The following is a 19,403-nucleotide window of genomic DNA, read 5'->3' as shown; positions in this document are numbered from 1 at the left end:
TCTGTCTGTGCCTAGGTGCATACTGAAAAGGAACAATGAAAAGTTTAAGTCCAGCGATGAGCCAGACAGGAAGTGAATTGAATCCATGAATGGGCCTGCTGTTCTCCTAAAATAATCCCAAAGATGATTTTCTTATTGCAAGCCTCAAAGGAGGACTGTGACACCCTGCCCACAGCAGACAGTCCTCTCACGTACATAAAACACCCCTGCAGACAGTAGGGTTCTATTACTTCTTTTCTGATCATAGCTCGGGCTCTAAATGCTGTTAATATTAGAAGCGGGGGATTTTTTCCTGGGAAAACCTCTTCCATTTCCTTTCTATTTTTCCCTTTTCAGCTAAGTCTAATAACAGTTCCTCAAGTCTTCTCTGTAAGGGAAGATCTTGGTGGAAGTGCAACTGTCCTATCCTTGAGGAAGGACGTGTCTCACATCAATAAAAGCGCCACTGCTTTCATTGACCGCGGAGGCAGCAGATGGAGGTGGTTGTACTTTCCTAATCAGAGACTCAGAATCTGTTTGTCCTTGTGTGGCCTAGTTTTTCCTTGAGTTCAGGATGCTGCTTGGCGGATAGATGTGACACTCTTAAGACAGCAACACAATTCATGGCAGCTTTTCATGCCACTATCCCAGGAGTAATTTGTGGAGTGAAATGATGCTCTTTGGAACCAGCTGAATTTCCCTTTGTTTGAACCTCTCAAACAGCAGCAACTCAGCCATGCAGTCACTGCTATTACTGCTTGGGTGGCTCCCAAAATATGCTGGTTACTGTTCAGATACATGGGAAATCTGAAGAACCCTGAGATCTTGCAGCCTGAGACAACAGAGGGGCAAATGGGAACAGTGTTTTAGATGCATAGGTTGGCAGTCTGTAAGCTGCAGTTTGGGTTTTCTTCTCTGTTGTTATTGACTTCAATCCACCATAAATTGCTCCAGGATGTGACATGGGGGCCTGAACATAAATTCTGACTGGCTTCTGGCTTTTGTCAGGCAACATGGGGAAAAACATGTTGAGAACCAGTGGCGCCCTTGGTATGCCCTTTCACTGCCAGCTGTTAGGCTGGAATAGGGGCAGTTCACAAGGTATTACGAGCTATTCAACAGCAAGAAATATAATGCCACTCATCCTCTGACATATAGTCATGTTGGCGGGCCTAGAGTTCCTCCCTCAGTAACCCAGAAGTCCTGGAGACTGTCACTTCCCAACACATGCATCACCATGGCTTTAAAAATGTGAGATGTGGGGCATCAGTGTTTGATTGCCATTGAAGGCTGTTTGCTTTTCTGCTGTTGCTTCATGGTGGTTCCTTCCAAGGAACATGACCTCATGTCCTGCCTGCAAAGTTAAGGTGAAGGCTCTTGGTTCAGAGCTTTGGTGACTGTTATGTTTTAAAGGTACAACTTGTTTCCTGTCTTGTTCCAGGTCCTTTTTTGGAATTTCCAGCATTTCTGAGTGATTCTTTGGAAGTCCTTTATCTGAATGACAATCAGCTGGACTCTGTCCCTCCGTCCGTTTGCCTTCTGAAAGGTTTAACAGAACTTTATTTAGGAAAGTAAGTCCATGTCCTGGAAAAGCTGTGCAATATTATTATTTCCATGTTGTTTTAGTGACCAGTCTTTTTTGCGGAGCCCCAGCCCAGATGTCCAGTGCTTTTGAAGTCAGAACGCTGGAAATAGTTAGCCCCTTGTTAAAACTGTGCCCATCATTTGCTTTAGATAAGGAAGAGGCTGGGCTTTTGAATTAAGGAAGATGATCTAATGCTTTGAATGCAGGCCTGGGAATCTAATGTGTCTCTAGTTCATTCTGGCTTTTTTGCTGTCAGCTTCTATAATGTTAGAGTGACTAACTCATCATTTTTGCCCTTATTTCTTCAGCTATCCAGTAAAGATGATTACAGTTGTCTGCCTCAGAGGATAAATTGAGGTTATACATCACTTTTAGAATGGAAATTACTATTAAAGTGCTGAGTAGTCTTATTAAAATGTTAATGGAAGATTTCTGCAAGGAGAGAATAGTGTAATCTGAGAGTCCGTGAGAGCAGCTACTTACACACAAAGCCTGGTTGTTGGTAGATTTATTTGTTTTTGTACAGTAACCCTGGTATCCGAGAGCTTCCTCCAGAGCTTGGGCAGCTGGCTAATCTCTGGCAGCTGGATATCGAGGAACTAAGTATCGGTAACGTTCCTGCAGAGATCAGGAAAGAGGGTAAGGCTGAGCCTATGTGTTCTTTATTAAACAGACTGAACCTATAACGAAAATCACTTCCTCTTTAATGTTCCTAATGACAGTGTGTGCCCAGGCCCTTGTTGTGGGTAACAGGAATTGCACAGGGAAACCTCTTCTGCATATTTGCAAATTTGATAATCGGTGCTAAGCTCTGGCTGTAGGATCAATTTAAGATAGATCACATGTTAAAATTATTACTTACAAATGCAATATTTCATTTGCACTATGCATGCCACATAAATTCCACGGCTTGCTTCCTGACTATGTATATTTTAGGGTATTTAGATGGTCTTTCTAAAGACTGAAGCATTTAGGATCGGCACTCAGAGTCGCATTGAAGTGACTTTATTGTAAACTGCTAGGTTTTTGGATCTATTACAATACTGTCTTCTTTTTTGTGTGTTTTAATAAGAAAATCCTGTGGGAACAAAGTTATTGGGAATTATTCCCTCTCCAGCACACTGTTGAAGCCTAAATCTAATTTTAACTGGAAACATAAAAGTAGAAGGAAAAACTGAGTATTTTCCAATACTAAATTAGTATTTTATGTTTCCTTTCAGCTTCTGAAGCATACGAGCCACAGCATTTGTCTCTTCTTACAGTGCTCCATTGTTGGAGCCCCAGAGCAGTGACCTTTTTCTGGGGTCTCTGTCTCAGGTTTGTCCACTAGAGGTTTCTTTGTTTATTCTCTGGGTTGTCTCAGCCCACAGTGAAACTCAGGGAAAATATTAATTCAGCTGATGTGTCTGCAGCAGTAGGTTTTGTGCAGTCCTGCTCTACATATGTACATTTGTAACTGCGAACCACAGATAAAGCCTGTTCGCTTCCCCCCATAGGCCCTAAAACAGTGCTGGCATACTTACGAGCACAGCTGCGCAAGGCAGAGAAATGTAAGCTGATGAAGATGATCGTCATCGGTCCTCCACGGCAGGGAAAGTCAACGCTGGTGGAGATCCTGCAGACAGGAAAAGTCCCTCAGATGATGCACAGCGATGCCACCATCCGTACAACAAAATGGGAGCTCCCCAAGCCGGTGGGACACAAGGCAAAGGTGAAAAACATTTCAAGATCTTTAGCTCCAGTGGGATGTTTGAGCCCTGCAGTATCCCTTTTGGGCTGAAATTGTCTGTCCCTTTACAGAGAACAGTTTCCATTACCTGTGAGCCAGGTCTTGCAAGTGACACGTTTTTAGACCCATCACAATTCCTCTGTTTCAGTACTAGAGGACAGTTCTGTTTTCCTGAGCACTCAACTTTGTATCCCAAAGAAAGCGAGCCTAAACACTGGCTCTCCCAGCTCGGGTGGTTTTTGGACACTGATTTTGAAAGAATGTCTTAAATCAGCTTCTCTAAAGCAGATTGTCCTTTCATTTGGGGCCAGAAAATGGGACATCACTATCTAAAGCTGGATTCCCTTGATATCAGAACTGTCCTAGATGGGGAGGGTGGGTGGAAGTTAGGATGCCCGACCTCGGGTGTGACCCAGGGAAGTCTAAGGCACACCTCAAACTCCCAAATCTCAGATGGCTCATTCAGGGCATGTGTCAACCCATACTGAACTCATTTGGACTGCACTGAATTCATTCAAGGGTTTGTAGGTAGCCCTGTCCACTGCCTGTGTAGTAACACAGGGATTAGAGCATGCAGAATAGGTCCTGAGGTCTTCTCAGAGCTGAGGGCGTGCAAACGCATTGCTCTCCCTTCACGGATGAGAGCCATGACCACCAGACTGTTCTGGAAGGGGTAGAGGACCCTGCTGAGTTTAGCTATTCTACAGCAAAGAGTGCCAGGCCAGAGACAGAAAGAAACAGAGCAAGCACAGCCTGATTCTTTAAAGAGAAGACTTTGGTGGGAGAAGGGATTTGTTCATTTTGTATTGAAGAGCAATTGAATGAAATAAAAACCTAGACAGCATCAGAGACCTGGAGTGGGACCAAGATGTTGAACAGGCTTTGTCCCTACCTCTGTGTCTCTGTCTTTCCATGCAGGCACCCACAGCTGAAGGTCTTTTGGATGAACAAAGCAGTCCTTGTGCTAATTAGGGTTTGGCTTAAAACAATATGGAAGTTCTTCCAGCTGTTTCTGGAAAACTTCAAACTAGGACTATGCTAGGACATCAGAGCCCTACTGAGATACTTAGCTCCTTGCTGAAATCTCATAGGGTAACTTGTCACATGGGATCAGTCAATACTTGGACCTGGACCAGTAAACAGAGCCCACTTGGTGTTACATGATGCTCTGAGGATGGTGGCCAGAGCAGAGTTTGGTTTTCTTTCATGTCACAGGCTTCTTGCCTCCCAGGGACAAAGGATTTAGAAGCCTGCAAGGTCTGTAGGTGCTTCCTACAGAAGCTGCTGGGAGCCTGAATATCTTTTAAATAGAAAGCCATGCTCCCTCTTAGTGCTGTTGTGTGGGGTGTATGGAGGAATGGGTGCAGAGATACTTGGAAGAGAGCCAGAGCTAGAGATACTTCCATTTACACATTCCCCCAAAATCAGTGAGTCCGCTTTACGGTAGCTGTAATTGTGGCTCATCTCTGGTGTGACACACGTGTCAGAAGCCTCTGAGCAACGTGCAGGAGGCCTTTATGAAAGGCTCAAGAAGTTTCCCATCTCCTAAGCATCTATATTCTCTTTGGCTCAGTTAGGGCTGAGCTCAGTGGAAGTGATTTCAGCGGGGGGTTTCCTGTTCCCCGCAGCAATGGCAGATAAGTAGCTTCAGCAGTCCTGTCGAGTGTGGCAGAGACAAGGATGAAACAGTTTCTATTCCAGATGCAGTGAAATGCAGGGCTCAGAATAAGACCCTTGTTTGTACTGGAGAATCTACAGCATTAACTGGAGATTTACCAGCATCAAGGGCACCTCTATCGTTTTAGCAGCAAGTAATTAGTCTTGATTTCCTGTGGGGAAGTAGTAGCTATGCTTAACAATTGCTTGTTGATTTATCTTTCCTGGAGGCACAATTAGGACATTGAAACCCTTCTTGTGTCATACATTATGCAGGCGTAGGTTTATACTTCAGCTATTATCTCCTTGTGATTTACTGCGACTGTTTGATTTGAACACTCCTCTTTGTCTAAGTAGGTTGATTCAGTGGAGTTCAATGTCTGGGATATCGGAGGCCCAGCGAGCATGTCTACAGTCAATCAGTGTTTCTTCACAGACAAAGCATTGTACATAGTGGTATGGAACTTGGCACTGGGGGAAGAAGCTGTGGCAAACTTACAGTTCTGGTTGCTGAACATCGAGGTAAGAAGTCACTGGTGGACTCCAGGGTATCTGTTTATCAAGTAGTAGCTCAGCACACAGATATGTGATATTACAAATTCTTTTTGGTCTGCTTTTAAAAGCTCTGCAAGCTCTGAATTTTGCATAGCTTTTGGAATTAATTTTCCATTGCGCTGTAGGCGTTTTGCTATATTTAATGGTTTAAATTTATCATTTGCTTTGTTCCCCCTCACACACATCAGAGACTGAAACAAAAGCTGATTTATAAACCCTTGCTAAGTAAGGCTGGACATACTTATTTTGGAATTAGTGTTTGACCACACTGTGCTCCATGGGGGGTTTGAAGCATTTTCTTTCTTCTGTGGGGTTAGACACACATTAGTCTTGAGGTTGTGTTTTTAACACTTTAGATTCAGGTAAGCTGGAGAGTATCTCCCAGACAGCTCTCAGCTGAGACTCAGAGCTACAGTGAGTTCATTTGAGTTGATTTTTATAATACAGTGTTAATAGTTGTTTTATAAATGTTTATTATTTTATATCTGGTTTAATATTACACAAAAATGGGCTCAAAGCAAATGCTGCTCAGAAAAGAAACATCTCAACATTACAGAAATACCAGCATAATGGTCAGCAGCAATTAAACCCCCGAACTAGGTGACAAAGCTGCAATCTGCTGTGGGTGTCAGAGGCTGAAAAGAAGACTGGTGGAAGAAAAATACATCAAGTGCTATTAACTGAGAGAAATCTCAGAAAGATGGTGAGCTGCAGGATACTGGGAGAGCACACCAGGGAAAATCTGTGCATGCCTGCCCTGTGCCTATATTCTTCATTAGCACCAACCAGAATATTTGGCCAAGTGGGCCCTTTTGTCTGACTTGGTACAGCCATCACTCCTATGTCTGCACAGGGTTCAAGTTTGGTGTCATTCAAGTTAGGACATCTCAGTGGGCATCATAAGAGAGAAATGGATTGGCTGCAAATAAGCATGTATTTCTGCATCTGAGTAGTCTTCTGTGGCCAAAGTCATTTGGATCAGCAGGCTGATCCCTGCTTGAGGCTGTGCAATCCCACTGTATTTGGCAGTGCATTCCCTGAAATCTGGATACATTCCAGTGCTGTAAGAGAAACGTGGAAGGGTTGGAAAAAAACAAGAGATCATCTAATCCATTCCTTTGCACTGATTCAGGATTAAGTAGATTGAGACTTTTCTAACAGTTTACCTCTCCTCTCCATATACCTCCAGTGAAAAAGTTTCTATAACTTCCCCTGGTACAGAGTGTAACTAGGCTTTCCCAGGATATCAGATCTTCTGGTTACAGGTTAAGCTAACTTTTCCTTTGTCTGGGTGACAGAGTTGCCATAATTTGGCTGGCTCATAGCACCTTAACACCACATGGCAACTCCCTTTATGTTAAGACCTGATGTAATAAACTCAAACTGACAGTTTCCTGCTCTGCAGTAGCAGCAGATGATTAAGCCATATTCTGCAGGAGAAATTCTGTAATACCCGTATCACTTGTTGCTGTTGTCAAGCTGTCACAACAGGTTGCAGCCATTTTTTATATAAATATATATTCCATTTTATTAATGTGTATGACTACCGCCTCTTAAATATTCTACTTTTCATATGTCCTCACTGAATTTACCATGACATAATCTGGATGAGATCATTGTCAGTGTTTTCCTTTTGCAGGCCAAAGCTCCAAATTCAGTGGTATTAGTGGTTGGAACGCACCTTGATTTAATTGAAACTAAGTTCCGCGTTGAGAGGATAGCAACTCTGAGGGCATACGTCTTGGCTCTCTGCCGGTCTCCCTCTGGATCCAGAGCAACTGGCTTCCCAGATATCACGTTCAAGCACCTGCAGTAAGTACTCGTGCCTTTATGGAGCTCAGTCACTCTGTTTGATGTCACTTTAAACCATTTTGCAATACTCAATCTCCTTGGCAACAGAGCTGATTTAAAGACATGTCAGCATTGCGTTTCATCTATTTTTGACTTGGATAATGTGGTATAATTAGAGAGAAGTTCAATGTTGCTCAGGGGTCTGATCATGGGTCTGAGAGCTGGAAGGTCCAAAGTCATGACCTCAGACCAGCTTGTTTTAGTGCTCCTGCTCCACTTGGCTTTCTCACCATTAAATGGTGATACAGTCTATTAGTCCCAAGGAGAGAAAGTACAGATTGAGTAATTAACACTGCAGAGTTTGAGAGCCTGACTCTTACAGGGTGGGTGCTGTGGCGTTTATTAAGGGGAGACCTCTTGACCTGAGAACACAGCTCACATGGCAGGGCGAGTAGTGGGTCAACCCTCTGAGCCTTCTGACAGTCCAAACCTGTGTCATTTGAGTTCTCAGGATGTGATTAACAGAGGGTGATGCTGTCTGGAAGATCAGTGTCAGGCCATGCAGTCTGATGCTGCTCTCTGCCTTCAGCTGACAGAGAGTGCCCTTGGGGAGAGGAGAAAGGAGCGGATCTGTCAGCCACAGGAGGAATGTGGATGCAGCAGGCTGGCAGCAAGCAGTGTGAAATCACCAATGCCTGGGGCAAAGAGCAGGTGGCAGCTGGCGAGTAAAGAAGGATGCTGCAATGTCCCTAGCGCTTTCCATCTGCTGCCTGGCAAAGTCATCAGGAGACCTCCCACGATCCGTTCTGCAGGCGCAGGCTCTGTGTCGGGCATCCCAGCTGGCTCTTTCCTGTTAGGAGGAGTACCAGGGACCCAGTGTGAGGCATAGAGGCTCACAGTGAGAAAGAGAAAGCTTTGTGCTTCAGTCTCCTCAAGCCTCTTTTCCCATCACCACAGAGCATCCTAACATGATGTCAATCATTCTTTCTCAAGGGGACTTTCTTTTATTCTGCCACATATCCTACATGTTCCCCTTCACCTTCCTTTTCCTCTGCATTTCCTCCCAGCTGGAGTTGTGCCTGATTCTATACTTCCTCTCCCACATGCTTCCTCTTTACACCCCAGTATCCACTTGAGATGTGGGCTTCTCTGAGCAGCACTCCAGGCAGCCAGGGCAGTGTGTATTGTGAAATCCTTGTGTGGGTGAGCCCAGAATGGTTTTATCAGTGCGGGTCCTCCAACATCCCAGTGATTCCAGTGCTACTGATGTCTGGGGTTTAAGATAAGGCACATTGCTTTAGAAAAGGATTTTCTGTCTGCCACTGGAACATGTGTAAAATCAGTTAGAAAGACCCTTTGTTGGGGAAAGTGGAAATGAGCCATTCTTATCCAGCCCAAAATAAGACCAAAAATAGAAGGACCTGGAGCAAGCGGATTTTTAGCTGTTAAAGAGATGATGAAGGCCAGCGTCAGTTCCCAGATTACAGAATCCAGCTGAATGAGGGTGGGAATAGGTGTCTGGTAGTCATCATCATGCCTCTTTGATCTGAGGAGGTAGAGAACTGGACTCTTCCCCAGTGATTGCCAGAACACTGTGTTTTCCTTCTTCCTGTAGTCCCTTACAGGATATGTGCAGCCACGAAGGGAAAAAGGGAGATGATTTTAGTCATTCTGCCAGGGAAGTCCCCAGAGATGACAGTGCATAGGGAATAGAATAATGCACAGTGAATGAAGCAGGCAGAGCACAGGTTGGCCTGGCATATCTTTCCAGGCTTTTCTCCAAAGCTAAAAATGTTCACTGACAGCCTTCCTCCCATTCACCTCACACAGGAACTTGAAAGTCACTGATAGGAGAACGTGAGCCTGTAAAGGAAGTCGGTGTGCTGATAAGGTTTGATAATCTTCACCCTTGCATGACTTTTGCAGTGAGCTCTCGTGTAAGACTTTGGAAGGCCTCGATGGACTCCGACAGCTGATTTTCCATGTCACTTGCAACATGAAGGATGTTGGGAGCTCAATTTGCTCACAGAAACTTGCAGGGAGATTGGTGAGAACTGCTCTTTCTAGTGGGTGGTGATCCTTACCAAAAGGACGATTTTGGGGGGGCTTGGTTTTGGATTGGAAGGTGAACTTTAGGAGTTCCGTACTTCGTACGCCTTCTACATCAACAATAAGATGCCTGTCTGGCTTTGAGAAAAGACAGAACTGTAATTTCCCTTTAAAAGGGAGATGACTTAGCCACTTCATCTCCAGCAGGGTGATTGCTGTCTCATATTGATCGTGCTATTTTTGTCTTGTGGCTTGCAGATACCAAGAAGTTACCTTAGTCTTCAAGAAGCTGTCCTTGCAGAACAGCATAGGAGAAGTCAGAATGATGATGTACAGTATTTAACAGACAGACAGATAGAACTGATCATTGAGCAAACACCTGGAAATGATATCAAAGACTACGAAGATTTGCAAACTGGTATGTCAGAGCAGACCAGTAATTTCTTGGAAATCAGTATGTGTGACCAATTGAAATATTCCATGAATAATAATAATGGGGAGAGGGGAAGCCCATCAGGTAACTGCTGTGCAAACAAAACCAGTCGCAGGGTGCTCTACACTTGTGTAGAGGTCACTTTGGGAATTGGTAAGATATAAAACTAGGAATGAGGGTTTGGGGAGAGGGCTGGGAAGTTTCTAGGTTGGTCTGAGGCTACTAATTTATCTTATTTTAAACAAGCTTTGATGTTACTTCTGCTCTGTGAAGGATGAGGCTGCCATAGTTTCAAGGTTGCTTTCTCTGTAGAATCTCAGTCCTGTGATCTTTATGGGGGCCTTGCTCTGCAGGAGCTGGAGAAAGCCCTTCCCTGTGAGGATGGCAAGAGGGTAGAGGGGAGCTGTGACAAGGACAGAAATACTGACTGTAAAGCAATGAGATGTGGTTTAACAGCGGAGTGCCAGATAGCAGCACTCCTCAGAGAAATGTTATACTCTTGGCTTGGCTATGTGCTGGCTATATCTGGTATACCTAAAACTGCACAGACTGCCTCATAATCTTAGTCATCTGCGCTGTGGTTTCTAATGTTGGTCTAGTGCTAATCTACAATTCTTTATTTTTGCAGCAATTAATTTTCTCATAGAAACGGGTACACTACTGCACTTCCCAGACACAAGCCATGGCCTGAGAAACCTCTACTTCCTTGACCCTGTCTGGCTCTCAGAGTGTCTGCAGAGGATTTTCAACATCAAGAGCTCCAAGTCTGTAGCTAAGAATGGAGTCATCAGAGCAGAGGATCTCAGAATGCTGCTGGTTGGGACGGGCTTCACTGAGCAAACTGAAGAGCAGTACTTCCAGTTCTTGGCCAAGTTTGAAATTGCACTGCCAGTGGCCAATAACAGGTATGTTGATAATTAGAGATGCTTAGCCAAGCTGGAGAAGAATGTCTGTTTAATCAAACAGAATTTATCTTGACAAAGATCTTGCTATGAGAAGATATTTCGGTGCATTAAACAGTGTAATGGAAGGTACCCATCCATTTGGGCTGTATTTCCCGGCATGAGCATCCTTTGGTCCAGACAAGCTAGTATGAAAATTTTCCAAAGCAGGTCTTTGTCCCCTCGGTGCTTTGAGGTTCGTGAGAGGCTCAGCCACCAGCACAGGAGGGCAGTGACACCACCAGGGATGTGGCGATGAGGCTGTAAGGGCTCAGCCAGGATGGCTGCAGCTGAGAGAGGATGTGAGGCTCCTGGCTGCCAGGCCTGAAACATAGATGGGCTGGAGTCATCTGTTTCCAGTGAAAGATCCTCACTCCAGAGTATGGCAGAAAACTTTGGGTAATCAATAATTATGTCAGTTCAGAGCGTAGCAGTGTTTTATTTCTAATGAAATCAGGAGAGTGGAGCTTCAGTAGCAACATTTTTAGCCTCAATAGGTGCTGATCAATAGTTTTCCTAGAAATGGTCTAGGAAACCTCATTCTCTTTAAATGTTAATGAGTCCTCCTCCATCTGCCCCCCCATCCCTCTTCCTCTGGGCAAAGTTCCTTGCTATTTTTCTCTCTCCCATCTGCTTGGCGACAGCCTGTTGTTGCGTTAGCGGTGAAACCGTAGTTGTATTGCACTTTTGATGTGGCATTTGCATTTCACTTCCTTGCCCTTCCAGGACAGCACGGCTGCATCACCCTGAGCCTCTCAGCAGCTCTGAATGCCAGCACAAGTGCAGCATTCTCTGTGCTGTCATTATGCCTGTCACTTATCCAGACCCGGATGCCAACAAATTTTCTCAGGCTTAACACAGATAAAGCAGCAATGTTTCTGCTTAGTCCAAAATGCCTTTTGGACTCCTTGTCACTATCTGCCATTTTTCTCCAAGGCAATTACATTGTCTGTGCCTCGGGAACAAGGAAACTGCTTTTGCATGGCCTGCCCAATCTTTTTTAGAGCAATCCAAGCCACATTAGCAGAATATTCTTCCCACTGACGGACTGTAACTCTTAGCAGGTTGGATTAATTTAATGTACTAGCCAGACACAGAGCAGTTATTTGTTTCTGTGCTTCTGCAATTATTGTATAGATTGCCAGATAGAGTTTCTGTGCAGTCAGTAGAGGAGGCAGCTGCCAGTTTCTGTTCTGAAAGGGTGGATGCGGGCATGTTTCACATAGTTTCAAAATTTGCATTGGCTGTTGTTCAAGAGCATCGAATCACCATCTGTATTATAATCCACTATATAGTTGTGGCCCAGAAGGGCCTCACTGTCCTTCTTACTCTCCTGCACCCTTTCTTGGATGGGCTGGGGAAAATGTATTGGCTGTCCTATGATGCATCCACTACCTTTATAGAACAAGAGCTTGTAGTTTGACACACTCTACTTTTCTACCTAAGGTGCATGTAATTTAGCTTTGTTCTGCTTGTTAAAACAGGGTTGAAAGTATGTCCATTCTTACTGTAATTTATAAGTGAAGAGAAATTTTTATCAGTTTTACATTCCAAAGATGTTTCATGGATCGGATAATTCAATCGTAAAATGTCATCAGATGTTATGGACTGTGACATATGGAGAGAGCTGTCGTCTCGTGATGGCTGTTTTTCCTGAGCTGATATTTCAGGTTTTACAGAATACTGCAGCTGCTAGAGAGAAAACATAATAGGCTTAAAGCAGTGGATTTGGACCCAGCATTACTTCTAGTTGTGTGTTTAGACCCTACCACTGTTATTTTGGTCAAGCCTCTTGGCCATTTGCCTCACTGCTGTCATTGTGCCTGTCAACGATGAGCCCCAGATGCCGACACATTTTCTCAGGCTCAACACTGATAATGCAGCAGTGTTTCTGCTTATAAGCAAGTAAGATTATTTGATCATATAGGCATTTTGGAATGTATTTGTTACTGAAGAGTATCATTGTCAAGAGATTATTGGCAGGTATTGAAAGCCCTAAGCTCATTGTTGTCCAAACAGTTCCAGTCTTCCAAAAGCTTCCCAAATGTTAAAGATCAGGATGAATATTCTGAGCTTACTGGTAGATCTGAAAACTTTGTGGTCCTCTACACCAGTGTAGCTCTGTTACTTCTGACTTGGATAGAACTGAGACTCCTCTACGCATGGGCAAAAAACCTAATAACCTGGTTGCAGGAGGAGAATGAGCAAGACAAGTGTTCTCTCTGCTGACATCAGTGCGGCAAAGTACGCTCTTGCCCAGGACTTTGTCAGGGATGTGGTAGGGAGTCCATCAGCGTTGGTGCAGCAGGAAACCCTGTCATGTTGACCTGTAAGATGCTCTCATCCTGGGACTGGGGTGAGACTCAGAGCAGCCCAGTCCTTGCAGCCTCAGTGCCACTTCCCACACTACCTCCTCTCCTCACCTTCTGGGCTTACTGAAGCTGAGCTGCTGCAGGTTGTTTTTGCATTTATCTTGTGTTCCACACAGGAGCACAGCTGTAATACAGTTGTAATTCTCTGCTTACTACCAGAGTAGTAAAGATACTAAAATAATGAGTCCCAACATCACAGCTGTTCTAATGACTTGTATATTTTAAAGCATTTAATTTGTGGGTACACAAATGTCCTGCTCATTACATCAGTTTTAGCCCTGTCCAATAGCCCTGGCTGAATTATGTAATGTCTGCTTTGCCTCTGCTTGCTTCCATAGTGTAAATGAATTTCTCCATGTACTGCTGCAGCGCCTTTAGCGTAAAAGCTTTTTTATATGCAGTAGGCTGTGCCATTAAAAATCTCTTTGGAGACTGAATCGCCTTATTATCCAGTAACAATGTAGTCACTGTTACAAGCTGTAGCTAAAATTTGAGCTGTTGAATTTGATGTGTTTCAGCTACCTCCTCCCTCATCTGCTTCCTACCAAGCCAGCATTAGATATCCACGGGCTCTGCCACCAGACCACAAACACGGTCCAAAGGGTCTTCAAGATGAGTTTTGTCCCAGTTGGCTTTTGGCAAAGATTCATAGCCCGAATGTTAATTAGCTTGGCCGAGATGGACCTCCAGGTAGGTTGCTGTATCTCACTGCAAGCAAAAGAAGACAGCTGAAGTTGTTCAGTGTAGTGTTAAGTGGGTGTCTCTTCATATCCAGCTTTCTCCAGTCACAGATTTCAATGTTATTTTAGTAAATAAGAAGAAATGAGACTCTGCAATCAAAATCTGATTCTGTTTTCACAGTAGGTGTCATTTAGAACAACAGATTGGCACTGGGGAAGAAAGCCTGTGTTCTCCACAGCCTCTTTCTAACATGATCCCCTGGAAGGTCTCAGTACCTCCAGCATCTTCCAATTACAAGTAATTGGAGTTCTGCCTGCAGCTCTTGTCCATAACCGTTCCAGTGGGCCAGGCTCTGCTCACATCATTTGCCAGAGGAGATCTGGAATAGCTCCACTAAAGTCAGCTATCTGAATCTATATGGGTTTAAATGAGAAGAAAATTACAGGACTGTTGCCTTAATGTGATAATGAGTGCAAGCAGGCACCCTATTAGTGCAAGTGGTATGCCTATCATTAAAGCAGCGCTTGTAAGGTTCTGAAAGCTAAGTGAATTTTAATGTTATTACAGACTTATTTTTGCTGCAGCTTATATCTGAAAACATAGAAACATAGCCCTGCTGGAAACCACAATACACACCTGCAAAATATTTTTAGTACTACTGTGGTATCTTCTTAACAGCTATACATTTAAAGTGTGTTCTGTCACTGATGTACAGAACGTGGAAAACATGATGCCTGGGTTTGGAAGGCCCTCAGTGTTCCAAGCTTCTCAAACCATGTAATAACTTTACCTGTTTTAATGGACTGTCTTGGCAACCCCTTGCTTACATCCTCAAGGGCACTATGTAACCCTAGAACACCTTTGCTAGGGACCTCATCCAGTCCTCACTGCAATGAATGGAAAGGATTCCAGGCATCAGACCCATCTGCAGACAAATAAGCATTAGAGCAATGAGTACAGTGGAGTTCTGCAGATAAGTCTTTGGTTTTAAAATACATTTTGCTCCAAGTGCTGGTTTGAAGTGTCTTGGAGAAAAGCCATCTTCCTCCCACTGAAACAGGTGGAAAAGTTAACTCGACATTAAGGGCAGACTTAATCATTCACTAGAACATTTAGCTCTTCTTTAGGCTTGTAAGACTTCTGCAAATGCAGAATTGATGTAACAAATGGCACAGTTACAGAATTAACTTTTTTCACTGATAGGAAGTTGTTCCTTTTTGAGTGCATAAAAAATACTTTCATTGCTATAAAACCAACTTTTACTGTGTGTATTTTCATTCCATCACTGAATTCTTTATGAGCACAGGTTGCTCTTTAATGGCAAATGTATGATAGCACATGTGAAGGCCAAAACATGAAATCACCTTAATACTTGATTAAACCAACATCCTTATAAAGAAATTTCAATGATTTAATGACTTTCATGCTTTTCTGTTGTTTCAGCTTTTTGAAAACAAGAAGAATACCAAGACAAGAAACAAAAAGGTGACCATCTACAGCTTCACAGGCACCCAAAGGAACCGCTGCAGCACATTCCGAGTCAAAAGGACTCACACTGTTTACTGGCAGGAAGGTCTGTTCGTTACCTTTGATGGAGGCTATCTTAGGTAATTTGTGTTCATAATGCAGCATGCGTGACAGGGGACTATGAAACACATCATCTGAATGGAGATGAATGAGCCTAACTCATGGTATAGGCTCACTCATCAGTAGAAAATGAGGCTCCTCTGTTAGACATAACTCATCTGGTAACAACTGGTGACAAAAATGATGAGTGCCTGATTGTTTGCAGTTCTGAATATATCAACCTAATGTGTTATTGCAGCCACACATTTAAAGAGGCCTGAAAACAAAGTGATACTCACTGCAGAACTCTTTACCAGTGTAAAATCGTACATTATCACATGCAAAGATTTCGTTGCAGCAGGGGCTTTTCCACTGAATCCTAAAGCATCACCACAGTGTGGCAGTAATTCAGATCAATGGGGGTGCTTTTGTGCTATCAGACTCTGTGGTTCGGGGACTGTGGACAACAGGTTTGGCTGAGGCAGAGTGTGTGCTGGCTGCAAGCCTGGAGGAAAACCTGCCATCCATGTTCTTTCACAAATGTAGAGAGTAGGCAACTACTTAAGACATTAATCTCTGTAGTATCTGCTGATGCATTTGCTCTTTCAGTCACTAGCAGGATAGGGAGGAACCACTGGTCCTGTTGCATGGTTGGAAACCAGAAGGGCACAGTGACATCTATGCAGTCTGTGACTGAGTAGAGGCTTGGACCCAGACACTGCAAATCACACACTGGAATCCTTAATTCTGGACCATGGTGGTGGTCAGCCTCTTATCTCTCTATGTACTTCAGGGAGTTACAGAACTCGGCTCTTTGTATGAAATGGGTGGGGGATTTGGGTTGAGTTTGGGGTTTGTTTGTTTGCTTTTGTGGGCATTACACAAAAATTATGTCCATAAACTCTTCCAAACAGTTTTTGGAAGTTGTAGTAATAAAAAATCACTGGAATTTTATTACTGATTTATAAAATTCTTCACCCTCCACCATTCTGTATGGGGCGTTTCTGTCAAAAGTCTCTATTATACTGAATTCACTTAGGCCAGAGTTTTCTCTGGGTCTGACCTTCTGCAGCATTCAGCCATTGTGAGCAATTGGCATTTCTGTGCAAGAATTCTGTTCCAAAAGTCACTTGCAGAACAGACTGGATTGAAAATCATCCTCAAAGCTAGCTGGCTTTTTATTTTGATTACTTATGAGCTACATGTTGTTATGTAATTCAGGTTTCCTGCGAGAAAGAAAGTTTGCTGACACTGATACTTCACCAAAGCTTCATGGGGCTGTCTTTTGGCTTTCTTACACAGTGTCGAGTCTTCTGATGTGAACTGGAAAAAGAAAAAAAGTGGTGGAATTAAAATCATTTCCCAGTCAGAAGTGAGAGACTTTTCAGCAATGGCTTTCATCACAGATCATGTCAACTCTTTGATAGACCAGTGGTTTCCTGGTAAGAGAGCTGCTGTAATTTTCTGTGCAGTATTAGGTCTTTTTAACAGAAGGCTCTTTGACAGAGCTGTCCAGGTGCACAATACTGGGTGTTAATTGAGGACCCCTCAGGCTCTGACAGTCTCGAGCCAATAACATTTGGTAAAAGCTGATAAACCTGCAGACCGATCAGGATTTTTTGCCAGCACACCTTGGTCTAGACATTGTGTCTTTCAGTCTGTCAGTCACGGTAAGCACAGGTGAAATATTACAGATCAAACAGGACCTGCTTCTGTACAAGTTCAAAAGACTCTTCCAGTACTCATTGCAGGGGCAGGATTTGGCCCAAACTACTTGGCTCTGTCCCTTGATGGCAGAACTCATTTTGGCATCAGCTGGGATCAGCATTTGTCCACCATTTCTAACACCCTGTAATTTATAAAATTATGATGGGAGAGGCATGAGTGAATATGATACCAAGGAGCCTGTGCCAAGGTAACTTCCTTGACTCCTGCAGTTGTTTTTCCTGTGATTAGCACAGATCCTGCTGTTACCCAGCGGGCTCTTTGAAACCCCAATGCACTTTGTTTGAAACCAAAACAAAATCTGAAGTGTTCTTTCTTGTCCCACACTAGGCTAGAAAACAGTGCCAAAATCACTTAATTGGAGGCTCTCTGGAGGAAGCAGTTGTGCACTCTCACATATTCATGTTCTGTGTGTTATAAAGATAAAAGAAAGTTTTATTTGCCTTTGGATTAAAATAACGATAACATTTATTGCCGAAGCTTGAAAAGAATCATGACTTTGAAGGCTATGGCCCATATTCCCTCTGCCTAATTGCAGGCATTTAATGGAGCCTGTCACCTCTAATCCTTCTGCAGTTAGTGGGAGAGGTGTGAACCTCCCCAAGGTTTACCTTTGGTAGAATCCATGTTTCCCCTGGAGGGGCTGAAAATTCGCCCATGAGGGAGCACATGGTAACTGTGCTCCTGACTTGGGTGCTGTAGGTGAGTGCTTACTCCTAGCCTGCACCTGAAGTGCTCCGCCTGAGCACAGCGTTCCATGCTTCCCAGCCCATTCCCATGCCTGCTCTCCATATGAAACCATCTGGCAGTTTGCAGTCTGCAAAGCAGATGTGGCTGGGGCTCCCAGGCAGTCGCTGTACTTCCACTGCATGATCGTGCTCTTTAGCATGCACACTGATCCTTGTATGCCGCTCACAGACACCCAGCACGTAGGAAGTTCTCTCCAAAGCTCTATTCACATACTTTGAGTTTCTGCTGGTCCTGAATATATTTTCTTTGCGAGCCTGTGTGTTACCTGTGACCAAAGCAAAGTAGCTGTTCAGTTATGTCAACAGTCCTGTCTCCTCAGTACTGTCCCTGCTATCTGTGTACACTTTGGAAAAAGCTCTTTTCTTACTCCAGTCAATACACAGCAGTGTTAAACTGCTGCTTTTGTGAGTGTGACCACTTTCAGCCAGTGGATCCAGGTAGTGACTGCAGACATTTGTATTTGGAGCTGTTGTTCTTTATCAGTTTGTGTGGGTTATGTTGTTGTTTTCTGTTTGTTTGCTTGCTTTGAAGCACTCACAGCCACTGAGAGTGATGGCACATTGCTGATGGAGCAGTATGTGCCTTGCCACATCTGTGCAGCTGCCAGGCTGGAGGAGAATGAGTGTGGTGACAGGGCAGAGGATGCTCAGTACTTCAACATGGAGGACTGTGTCTTGACTGCCATTGAACTGGACTACATCACATGTCCAAACCACCCTGACATCCCCGTTTCTCTCCAAGAGCTGGTCCCAGAGCTTTTCATGACTGATTTTCCTGCCAGGTAATGTTATTTAATAGTCTTTAATTAAGTTTCAGTGTACCTCTGTAATTCAGTTGGATCTTTTTCCTAAATAATCTCTACTAGAGGAACATACTGACCACAGGAAACAAATTCATCTACTCTTAATGCCTGCTCTGGCAGTTCATCCCAAACTGCACTGCTGGTGGTCAGCACACTCAGTCAGACAATCACTGTGTGCTGACCCAAGTCATCACTTCAGGGGGTCCTTTGAGATCACTGTGGTGCAATATGAGAGTGCCTTTTTAAAGCCACAGCTGTTCTGCATTGCCCAGTACTCTGGCCAGAGCTTTCTGTAGTCTGAATCTTTCTAGGATCAGAAAAGAGATTTTAATATGGCAAAACCAAAAGGAAGTGCTGCTGCGTCACAAGATTGGCACTGAAATCGCCTTTAGTTTTAAGAGCCTGTAGGTGAGTGAATTTAGACTCCACTAGAGAATTCACACTGAGTCGAGGCTCCTGCTTGGCTGAGGGCTGTTGGATGTGTTGTATAGTAGTGTGGCAGTTCTGAACAGCTGAAACGGCTCTTCCCTACCCATAGCAGCACTGCCAAATCTTTAAGCAGCTTAACAGCATTCCCAGATGGGTTCAGTCTAACACCCCTTATTATTTACTGTGTAGAGCAAGAGACCTCCTGACAGCAGGCAGGACAAGATATCAATGTCTCTTCTGGTTCACACTCTCTCAGACCTTTCTGTGCCCGATGCAGAGCCATGAGACCTCTAGACCAAACTGTGCCCTTTTGGCTGCTGTCAGAGTCTTCTGAGCTCCCACTGGCCCCTGTTCCTTTCT

At 44.0% G+C, this 19,403-nt stretch overlaps 1 protein-coding gene across 4 annotated transcripts in view; it reads left to right on the top strand.

Annotated features, from left to right (window-relative positions):
* Positions 1-19,403, top strand: part of LRRK1 (leucine rich repeat kinase 1) — a 78,072-nt gene that overhangs the window by 41,400 nt on the left and 17,269 nt on the right. For all 4 annotated transcript variants that reach the window (XM_065688203.1, XM_065688205.1, XM_065688202.1 and 1 more), the window contains 12 exons: positions 1,421-1,550; positions 2,091-2,203; positions 3,061-3,275; positions 5,307-5,471; positions 7,144-7,316; positions 9,222-9,342; positions 9,603-9,762; positions 10,406-10,682; positions 13,609-13,780; positions 15,215-15,378; positions 16,640-16,779; positions 18,344-18,593. In XM_065688203.1, coding sequence (XP_065544275.1) covers positions 1,421-1,550; positions 2,091-2,203; positions 3,061-3,275; positions 5,307-5,471; positions 7,144-7,316; positions 9,222-9,342; positions 9,603-9,762; positions 10,406-10,682; positions 13,609-13,780; positions 15,215-15,378; positions 16,640-16,779; positions 18,344-18,593 — 2,080 coding nt within the window. The remainder of the gene's footprint in view (positions 1-1,420; positions 1,551-2,090; positions 2,204-3,060; positions 3,276-5,306; positions 5,472-7,143; positions 7,317-9,221; positions 9,343-9,602; positions 9,763-10,405; positions 10,683-13,608; positions 13,781-15,214; positions 15,379-16,639; positions 16,780-18,343; positions 18,594-19,403) is intronic.

The sequence above is a fragment of the Lathamus discolor genome, chromosome 8 (genome assembly GCF_037157495.1).
Source record: "Lathamus discolor isolate bLatDis1 chromosome 8, bLatDis1.hap1, whole genome shotgun sequence".
In the NCBI taxonomy this organism is placed as follows: Eukaryota; Metazoa; Chordata; class Aves; order Psittaciformes; family Psittacidae; genus Lathamus; species Lathamus discolor.
This window is presented reverse-complemented; position numbering and strand designations above follow the sequence as displayed.